The sequence below is a fragment of the Rhagoletis zephyria genome, unplaced genomic scaffold (genome assembly GCF_001687245.7).
Source record: "Rhagoletis zephyria isolate East Lansing unplaced genomic scaffold, Rhagoletis_zephyria_1.1 Rzeph_scaffold_11837, whole genome shotgun sequence".
Lineage (NCBI taxonomy): Eukaryota > Metazoa > Arthropoda > Insecta > Diptera > Tephritidae > Rhagoletis > Rhagoletis zephyria.
This window is the reverse complement of record NW_016168912.1, coordinates 6,808-18,389: the sequence shown is the minus strand read 5'-3', so window position 1 is coordinate 18,389 and position 11,582 is coordinate 6,808. Positions and strand designations below refer to the sequence as shown.

Sequence of the window (11,582 nt, the reverse complement as noted above, 5' to 3'; positions counted from 1 at the left end):
GATTAAAACTTTAACTGTATGAGTGTACAGTATACCACCATCACCATGCTATTTACAACCGTTTCTGCTGTTGCCTGATTGAACCCTTGTCAAAGTAAAGTCATGTCACAATGTGTCTTACATTTCCAAAGGGTATTCTTTTTTTATTACTTTTCCCCAACATACACTTACAAATTTTACATTAAAATATTAAATTTGCTTAATAATTATATACGTACGTACGTCAGTTTGTGTGACACCTATCTGTACATACAAGTGATGGTGTGGCTGTTTTAAGACAAAATGATTTCTTTTCTTAATTTAATTCCAGGGAAAATTCCGGCAAAAGTGGCTTAAAATGACATGGCTAAAGTTTTAATTAAAAAGCTAGGATAATTTTGAGTACTTACCGAAAGCGCTGAGTAACTTTTTTTTAGATACATAACTACTTAAATATTTGCAGGCGTAAGTAAATTCTAAAAGTGGTGAAAAAGAATGCATAAATATATGTGGGAAAACACTTCAATTTATAAAAATTACAAAAGATAATATGAATAAAATGCAAAAGTTTAGAGCCTCTGGTAAATCTGCTTAACTGCACGTTATAGTACAGCATCTTACGTATGTATGTATTTTTATACATTTATAACACATTTACATATTTTCGGCTATGGGTATAATATATGTACGTACAGTCTACAAGTCACAAAACCGCAAAAGAAATGTCACTCAGATACCGAATCGCAGACGAAATCTTAACTTTTGGATATTTACGATACATATGTATGTATGCCACACACGTGCACGAATGTAGATACTGCTCTACAAGTGAATAGCTACAAATTTTATTTATTTTTCTATTTGTCTTACACTTCCTAATGTATGAATATTAAGTGCGTGACAAAAGCAGAAGTAGACAGAAACTTTTCAGTAGAAATGAAAACTCATACGCCAAGGTAGATTAGCTGCCAACTGTCACTCATATTACCAGACGTTTACAGTTGCGTAAGTGTGTGTGGGTAACGATGCAAACACACGGTGAAATGGGGGAGGTAAGCATGAAGTAAGCGCAGCGAAAATTTAATTCGTGCATGAAATGTCACTGAGCGCTTTATAGCATATTTAACTACCTAACTTTATTTGAGCTAATGCTTGCATACATACATACATATATAGACAGTCAATTACCCTGCAAGAAATTATACCAATTACAAAACACATAGTCACATAACTAGTTTTTGGAACAGCTACTGTTTCCATGCAAACAAGTGCCGAATTTACTACACTGCATAACCTTAAACTGTTTCGAAACCAGCCGAAGTGAGCAATTTTGAAGTGATATACTTCGAACGGACTAGTACGTTTAAGTTATATACGAACTGTGTATTTACTGAAAATTTCAAAGCATTTACTTTTTGCAGGGTACATATGTACTACATGCGGCAACTCTCTTATAAAATGATTTGAAACTATTTACACCAAATATGTAAAATACAATTAACTAATTAACTAAATTAAATTTGACTTTTTAAACATAAACGGACCTTCTTCATAAATATTTTGTAGAAACACTTTCTTAGCTTCTTTCCTTAGACACCCGCATTGTAATAATTCATTTAACCTCTCATTAAATTGAAGTAAAACTTCTAATCGGATGGCAACCCTTTCTAAAATATTTTATGAATAAATCTTACTTAAATATCTCTCGTTTAACACCAATATTTTCCAAATGAAGCTTTCTGGAATCTCTTCCATTGAACTTGTTAATTAAATTGATTTTGAATTTCTATACAATATTTCATTTAACTTGTTAATTAAATGTATTTTTATTTTCAAACTAGTGGCAACCTATTGCAAAGTATTTTTGAAATTAGGTCTTCTTACCTCGTTTATTTGATTCCTATCTAAAATGTTAAATTAAACTTATTAATTAAATTGATTTTAAGCTCTCAAATAGGGGGCAACTCTTTTAAAAATCAGTCCTGAAAATAAGCTTTCTTAAACGACTATCGTTTATATGTGTATATATATGCATATGTTGTATAGTTGGGTGATAGTGTGATTATGAGTTGAGAATGGTTTTTAATCACTTAGTTTGCAAAAAGTAAATGCGCCCAGGCCACACTGAAGAAGTGGAACTTAAGGCTGGTTTCACTATGTCATATTTTGACGCCAAGATTTTTCGACATATTTTGACACAAGTTTATCTCTTTCACCCTGATGGTTCCAAATAGATATGTTTTATTCTGTTTTCCTTTATCATTATTTATATCTTTATACTCTACCGATAACAAAATCAATAGCAACATCCATCAAAATATCGTTAACAAAACCAATAAAAATATCGATACCAAAATAATAATCAATAAAAACATCGATAACAATATCGATAAAAATATCTATAAAAATATAGATAAGAAAATCCATTTAAATATCGATAGAAAAATCGACAACAATATCTATAACAAACTCGATAAAAAATATCGATAACATAATCGATATAAATATTAAATACAAAATCGATAGCAAAACCGATAAAAATTTCGATGACAAAATCGATAACAATATCGATAAAAAAAATTCTATAAAAATATAGATAAGAAAATCGATAACAGAACCGATACTAATATCGATCAAAATTATCGATAAGAAAATCAATAAAAAAACGTTTATATAACAAAACCGATAAAAATATCAATAAGTTCCGAAAATATCGATATCCTATACGACAACCTTATTGATAAAAATATATCGATTATTATATCGGTAAGTGCCGAGAATTTATTTTAATCTTTCTTCCTCTATCACCTTTGCTTTTATATAAGTAAAGTGTTTAAATCATTTTTGCCTTTTTTTTACGCATCTTTGTTTTTGTTTTTATTTATACCTTTGTCTTTGTCCTTTTCTCTATCTACATATGTATGTACACACCTTTACTTCTATTCTCGTATTGGTCTTTTTCTAATCGTTATTCTTTAACCTTTTATTTGCAAGTTTTTTGTGAAATTAATACCATGTGCATACACTTGCTTGAGCCCCAACCATTTCCGTGTACAATTTCCGTTGCACCATTTCCGTTGAATTTGCCAAGTTACTCCCAACCAACCAACCGCCGCTAAAGAAGTTTCACTTCAATAATGAAGTGCTAAACTATGTCATATGATAAGTCTCCGCGAGGCTTTGGATACATTTTTGAAAAAAAAAAATTATTTATTGAAAATCAATTTTAATCAAGTACTCGCACATATTGGCCACTTTTATGTATGACCTTTTGCCATTTTACGCAAGTAGTGACTATCAGGCGTTCTTTTGTATGCCAATTTTTTACCATCAAGCCAGCTTTGCAAAAAACGAAACAAGACGGTGCATACATACATAGTTGCTACTTGTAATTATTAACTTTAGAACTTTAGAGGTCTAAAACCCAAAGCACAAATGCAGTACTAGTTACAGCGAAAGTGCAAAATATTTGAAAATTTGAATTGTTCGAAAAGTTGTATGAATTTCTTTTGCTTTTATGTTGAAAATGTATGCGCCAACAATTAAATCACGATTTCAAGACGGTTACAAAGTCAATCGTACAGTTGGCGAAGCTGTGCAAAAGTAACTTTCGCGAAACTTTTTAACTTGACAGAATTTATGTATTTCAGAATATGTAACTAAATATGTATGCATGTATGAACTTTAGTCTGGTGACAAGTTTCACTTTCAGCAGAAACTTTGCTGTCGGCATCTCGTTTTTACTGCTTTTGCTATTTTATCTGAACTGCGCAAATTGCGTCCATATGAAAAGGTAATTCTTGAAGTAGCAGTTTTGTTGCATTTTCTATTCACAAAACTGCTTATGCGATTTTAATATTTTAACATTGACGAGCTTTCTCAATATCGTCACTTTCATTCACAAAGGCTCTAACCAAGCAATTTTTTATTTTACAGTGGAAGCAAAAAACAATAACCAGGCTATCTGGTTAAAAATTGTTATTGTGTAGTGTATTTTATTGTTGTAAACTGAGTAAAAAATATAACCACATAATCTGATAACCAGGCAAGTGTGAACAATCTCAACACAAAAATAGTATCAAAAACAGGTATTTACTGGAAGCTGGAGCTACCAAGCAGGCATAACATCCACGATATAGGCTAATGGATTTGCGCCCTACCGCGAGGAAATCGAAATCCCGGAAACACACACACGAAATGCGACTGGATGTGATACTGATGCTTGAAGATCCACAGCATTGGTCGGCAGCTAATGATTTCCGTGTCATCGCGAATATGGTGAAGACACGCTATCATAGCAACCCGGAGATCCGACAACGCTTGGCAGAATTTGAGACTCGCAACGGACAGATTCCTATCTTCAGCTATGCGAAGAATGAATTTGGAATTAACTAAAACTCCATTAAGCTAACGTCAGACATTGGAGAGCCGGAGGTGAGCAAATAAAAAATACTTATATAGTATTTATATTAATTCTTCGACACAGCCTCGCCACTGGGCCGTGAAATCACCAAAAAAGTGGCTTAAAAAAAATCAATTTAATCAGTACCACCAAATACGCGTTTCGGTGGTCCAATATTCTTTATTTTACCCGAGCGCACTTGTGCACAAGGGTATTATTACTTTGTTCACATAACGGTTGTTTGTAACAGGCAAAACGAATCGAGATAGTTATGGACAAATGTATACATAAATAATCAGAATGGTAAGAGAAATCGATTAAGCGGTGACTGTCTGTCCGTCCGTCCGTCCGTCTGTGCACACGATAACGCGAGTAAAAATTGAGATATCTTAACGAAACTTGGTACATGCACTTCTTTTTGGCGTACGACGGATGGTATTGAAAGTGAGCCAAATCGGATAATAACCACGCCTACCTCCCATATAACGATAGTTTTCAGAAAAACGAAAACTGCGATATTTTAGTAACTACTGAAGTTAATTCACTCAAAATTGATCCTTACAATGATTTTTAGACGAAAAGTACGAATATTGGGGCGTATTTATATCGAAAATCATGAAATTCACCAAATGGCCGAAAATTTTATTATCGCACAATAACCACGCCCACATCTTATATAGCGGTAATTTGGAGAAATACGAAATCTTCGATAAATCAGTAAATATTAAAGCTAATCTATTCAAAACTCATGCTTGCAATAATTCTTTACCAAGCAATACGTTTATGACACAATTTTGGAAAATAGGCGTGGCACCGCCCACTTATGACCACATACATATGTGTATCTCGATAACCGTTTAATCAATTTGTACCAAACTCGGTATGGTTATTGTGCTTGGCACATAAATTTAAGGAGGCTTATTTACACAAAATTGATACTAACAAAAATCCCTTGGAAAGAAGTAATATTATTATGGGATTTTTGGAAAATGGGCGTGATACCGCCCCCCCTATAACTATATAAGTTTATCTCATTATGTCTAACTGCACGTTGTATCGAAGATGTTTGAAATAGGGGTAAAACCAGCCCTGCTTACCATGTAGCGGTGGTTTTCGGAAAGGTGAAAAAACTTAATTTAATACTTGCGCCGGGTATTTAATGTTCGGCTCCGCCCGAACTTAAACCTTTTTACTTGTTTTAATTTAGTTGAATCTATTAAATTTTTAACATAAATAATTTCGTTTGGGGTGTCCGAAGTCTGGACCGCAACATCATATATTTTTCATAAATTTTTTGTATTGATTACGGGTCTATGGGTATAAGGTCTCCATTAGCTCCAGATTTTGAGAAAACGTGGTCAAAAGCTCTAAAGACATTAAAAACTGATTTTGGCGAAGTTTGATACCTACCGCAATTAAACACAAGGTGATCGAATTTTCTACTTGAAATTTAATTAAAGCTAAAATTTGCCACTATTAGTTCTGAAAGACTTATTACTGCACAATTACCTTATAGTCACTGGTAGTAATTTTTGTTATACACAAATATAAAATAACACATTTGACACGGTGACCAAACTTCTATGAACAAAAATCGGGCCTTTTTAAAGTATCGAATGCGAACATACAATTTTAATACAGTTTCATCAAAAACAGAAAAAGAGAAAAAAACTTGAAAAATTATCGCAAAAGTGTATACATACAATATAGCGAGCGATTGTATTCAATATTCAAATTAATAAATAAAACACTGAAAATCTGGATTAAATCGGTACACATATAAAAAATCGCGACACTTACACGTACGTCCCGACTTTAAAAATATTCGGAGGGACAATTTTCTCAAAATCGGTATTGTACCGCCAAAATCGGTACGAATGGTCACCGTAACTATAGGTGACCGTCAGGTTAGGCAGCAGGGATGGCATTTTCGCGGGGTGTAGCTGAAAGGCTTCTCAAAAATGGCTTTGATCACGTTTTCCTCAAAATCTCGAGCTGATGGAAACTTTATACCCACGGATTACCAATCACCACAAAACAGATCTATTAAAAACAGCTTTAACATTTGCGGCACCAAAATTGTTTAAATTTTTGTTGGCCTGTATTATATCTTTATTTTCGCCAGCATTCATTACATTGCCATAACACGAAACTAACGGATAGTGAAAAATTCTTTGCTTTGAAAAATTCGCACAATTGCTCATAGGCAAAATCGACATTCATAAATTGTATTCAAAAAATAAATAAAAATGTTACCAAATATAAAAGATAAAGTGGTTAGTAGTCAATGACTAAAACTAAAAATAAGGAGGCTCGAAATCTTTTTAAGAGCTATGCTTTCATGGACTTTTTTTTGTTCAGAATTGCAAGTAGAATACTTCAGCCGCCGAAACAAACTCGCTTATTTTTGTTTAAGAACAAATTGACCCGCCCTAATGTACATATTTCTTGAAAAATAATTCCAATTTTTTCACTTCAAATCGACTAAATAAAACCTATGTTATAACTGGGCCGCAATTTTTGTTGTGCGTCTTGATTTTGTTACACAAGATGGAGGGGCCTTCAATTTTAAGCTGTCCCTAAAGGGCAAATGTTTTTTTTTTATTACCGGGGCGTATGATGAACGCGAAAATGAGCAGCCTTTGCTTCGAAATCTGCAGTAACTGTAAAGTTTTGTAAATTCGTATTATTCAATTTTTCAAACTCCGGTCAATTCCCATTTTTTGGATAAATGTGTAGAGTGTGAATGAAAACTTGGCGATCTGAAAAGACATTTTAAATGAGCACACGTGTACTACGTAAACCGAGAAGTATACACTCCCACTTACCGTTACGATTGCTGACAGATCAATTGACACTAATTTCATCGCAAACAAAGGAATGTTTTCGTGCGAGCATTGTAAAAAATAAAGTAGCATTTTTTTGAATCGTTTATCCTGTGCTACCCAATTGCAATGGAAAATAGACATTGAAAGCCGCTCACAGTCGGTTTGCAAACAAGAGGCAAAGTAACAAGTCGTTGAAATTTGTAGAAAAACGTTCATCAAATAGATGATGGAGATAACTCTGGAAGTGGCATTGGCAAAAATAAATATATTTATCATTGTGACGGCCAGGATTGTTGCAGTAATTAAGAGCTGAGCAAACATGGTGACAGATATTATTGGCTTTACAATTCCAACCAATCTGAAATGATAGAGATCAATATTTAAATGGTCATACTTCATCAATTGAATAACTACACTCAGTTTTCAAAAACTAACCTCAAAATATCCTGGTGTGTAATAATACACTCCTTCAACTCAACGTTTGTATCTTCTTGGCTTCTATTGGCCACAGTTCCCAAACGTTTTACCCGATTCGCTAGCAATTGTACTTGCGTGCGTATAATGTTAATATATACAACCGGATAGCAGTCGTTGAGCACTTGGTGGAAAAGTATGACCAAAGCCATAGTACAATCAAAACTAAACTGTAACCAGTATTCCCATGCCGATCTCTGCCATTCCACATAGGGTATCCATAGCGCAAATAGAGGATGGGCCCGCAACAGTGCTGATATCATCCACGAAACTGCGTACATCATATAGACCAGAGTGTAGAAAAATACAATACGGTTGCCTATGATTGCGCAGCTTCGTATCTTGGCCTTATCCCTCGCTTCAGTGTAGCGTGCATCCAATTCAGTTAGCAACGGTTCAACGCTACGTAGTCGCGCCCAGGACAATATTAACATGGTACTCTTAAACGGCAAGCCAAACGTATTCACGTTAGTCTGTATACACATAAGTATCTCTGTCATCGATAGAATGTCCCTATAACGCATCCAGCTAAGGTTTAACATAATCGGTAAATAAAAAACAACGGCAAATGTTAATATTCCCCCATACAGGAAGTTCAAGATGCGAAAATTCGGTTGGGGACTTACGCCCACCAATCGAAATATATTGAATAGGTAAATGACGGTATCGCGAGAGGAGAACACACTGCGACCACGACCTTTGAGCAAATCGAACATTTTTGTAAATGAAGCGTTAACGTTGAGATGATGGATTTTATATCGGTCACTATTTTCTATGTATGAGCATACATACGTTTGTATCCTCCAGTTAGGGTTCCCAACCGTACTATAACATATAATATTGCACTATTTTTTTTTTTTTGGTCTGCGTCAAAAATACTATATTTCTTCAGTTATAAATATAAATATATTTCAGTAATTTGTAAGAAAAAATATGTATTAAAATGATGAAATAAAAATATTAAAAAGAAATATTCTTTAAAAAAAAAGGTCATAGTTAGTTTATGAATAGAATCATAACACTAATCAAAAAATAACTTTTGATTTATATTAATTCAAATTTTGATTGTGATATAGCACAAGATACTTTAATAGTTAACAAGGAATTGTTAAAAACTGTGCAAAGATGTATATTAAAAAAAAGGATGTATACTTAAAAGCGTTTTTACTTTCTCTTTAAAATAAAATACTATATATATTTGAAGTGTACTATATTTTTTTGCATTTTATTTTTAAATACAATAAATATATGAAAAAATGTTGGCAACCCTACCTCCAGTCGTACTCAACGTCTGCCCACATTTAGTTATATTTAATTTCGTTTGCGCTCCTAACATATGTATAACAACTCCAAATAATAAAGAAATCAGAATGAGAAAAGTTTGTAACTTTCGTAGTTTTTCTGAATTTATAATGTCATTCATACAATTTTAAACAGTGTTGTATTAGGTGCTAGGTAACCGGTATGTAAACATATTTAATAGCGCATGAATTTTTAAAGTGTTAAAAGGAAATGTAAGGAATACAAGTAGTTAATCTTGGAAGGAATATGAACATACAATATATATATATATATATNCNTTTNTANAATATATATGTCATACAAAATTTTATACAAATTACAAAAGCCAGACCGCCATTGCGCTGCCACGCATGTGACGCCAAAAGAATCTCAATATTTTTATAATTGCCTTCAATTTCCACGGCTAGGAATCACACCAAACTTACGGTTCTTATGCTTGATGCGAGTAAGTTGACCCATTTTTGTGGCAAAAATTAATTATGACCAAACAAGTTGGTGAGTTAAAAAAAACACGTAATTTTTTATTGATTGGCATATGATTTCCCACATTTTTGCAAATCAAATCTTAACCCTTGATGACCGATGGGTCTAAACGTTTGTATTAAATAAAAAAAAATTCACTTATGTAGTTATATACCGAGACCCAAAATAATCATTATCCTATTATTTGATATCAAAAAACGTCGCCTTGTTTTAAGAGAAATTTTTTTCGTCTTATTTACGAGAAATATCTTTTTTCGACCCTCGAGATTTTTTACGTCTTCTCATAAGAATTATGTGGAACTTTTATTTATTTTTTCGTCTCGTTTTATGTGACTTTTATTTTGCTCGTCTCCCGTGAGCTTTATTTCAAGACGACAATGATTTATGTCCCACGTTTTCCCTTAATATAATCGGGTACATGTACTGCCGATTTCACGAAATTAAACCCAAATATCTCCGAGCTCGATTATTGGAATTTGATTTGCTAACATCTGGCAACCCTAAACCCTAGAACCACGTAAAAAAAATAATTTACATCTTAAAATAATCGTCCCGCCAGACGAAAACAACTTTTCCATTGTTCAGTAATAATTATGAGCAATATTTAATTTTATTTGTTATAATTTTGTAAATATATAGGCGAAATAAAATTTTTAAAACTACATGTGTTATTGAAACAAAATTGAAAACCATAATTACACCAATAAAAAAAAAAAAACAAAAAAATACAACTAAAAGAAAATTAAGAAAATGCGGCGAAGGAAAACCCGTCAATGCTGCCGCGGACACAGCGTGTACTAACTGAAATTCCCATATTTCTTTATATCGCCGAGTAAATTTTAAGTTTTCATATGGATAACCCTTTTCTCTATCAACATAACAAGAGGCTATTTCAAAGTCGTGGGTTCGAATCCGACGGCCAGCAAACATTTTTATTTTTTTTTTATCTTTTAGTTATTATTTTTTTTTTTTTATGTGAATATAGTGGTAGTGGCCTTTTTAATTAAAATTAGATTCAAAAAATGTTCGTTTCCTTGAAATAATTAAGTGAAATAAATGTGTACTATAAATAAAAAAATAAATTAAAATAATGTTTATAATTTTAACAAAAATAAAAATTAAAACAATTTTGTCAAGAATCACTCGGAGGCGGGATCGAGCCTGGGTGCTAGGTACTGATTTTACTACCTCAACAGAAAAACTTAAAACCTTATTTCAATATTTTAAAATCACGTTCACCTCATTTGAAAGATAAAACAATAATTTTGTGATAGAATGCACTTTAATTTGACCGAAATTTAAAAAGTGAGTAAGCTACCGTGACGACAAGCGACTGTTCGATATTTTCTGGGAAATATTTTTAAAGCACAAAAAAATGAGCTCAGCTAAGAAGTAAAAAAGTCTTAAGTGAATAGATGATTTGCTAAGTTACAGTTAACCTAGCAAAATCTTAATAATTTCGGGAACTGAGTGAGTATCTAAAATAATTTTGGTGGCTCTAAAAAGCACATAAATAGCCCATAATTCCTCAATAATATTTATCCGTGTTCGACCAAAATTCAAAAAGCGGGTCAGTTAACGTGACGACAAGCGATTTTTTCAATGTTTACTCGGCATTATTTTTAAAGCACAAAAAAACAAGCCCAGGTAAGCAGTAAAAAGTCTTCACTGAATGAATGTTTTGCTAAGTTACGATTAAGTATTAATTATTTAAAAATTTGTAGGAACACAAAAAAAATCAAAAGTGGCCTAAAATAGCACACAATGAGCACAATAATACAAAAATATTTTATCCTAATTTTTTCATTTGAGCTCCGCTAGCTTGATTGAGCTCGTATAGTTATTTTGCTTAACTATGCTCCATAGTGGCATTATACTCAATTTCCTCATTACTCGAATGATGGAACGATGATTCGATAGCATACTTTCTTTTACTGATTAAGGCTGAGTAATGGTAGCTCGGCGTTGAAAGCATCAGATAGAAGCATAAAACCTATTGAGGTGGAGCTTTAGCACACATGAATATGTACATACAGCGAGTCGTGCTGTGGCTCATCTGGCAGTTTTCGTTTCAAAATATGTAGGTAAACTCAATGGCATTGCGTCAATTAATA

General features: G+C 32.8%; 1 protein-coding gene across 1 annotated transcript; it reads right to left on the bottom strand.

Annotated features, from left to right (window-relative positions):
* Positions 1 to 6,628: 6,628 nt before the first annotated feature.
* Positions 6,629 to 8,399, bottom strand: LOC108377282 (odorant receptor 7a-like). The gene is made up of 3 exons (XM_017633543.1): positions 7,645 to 8,399; positions 7,210 to 7,567; positions 6,629 to 7,143 (listed from the first exon to the last, which is right to left on the bottom strand). The coding sequence occupies exons 1-3, from the start codon at positions 8,397 to 8,399 to the stop codon at positions 7,072 to 7,074; spliced, it is 1,185 nt and encodes a 394-aa protein (XP_017489032.1). The 3' UTR covers positions 6,629 to 7,071.
* Between the last annotated feature and the right edge of the window lie 3,183 nt (positions 8,400 to 11,582).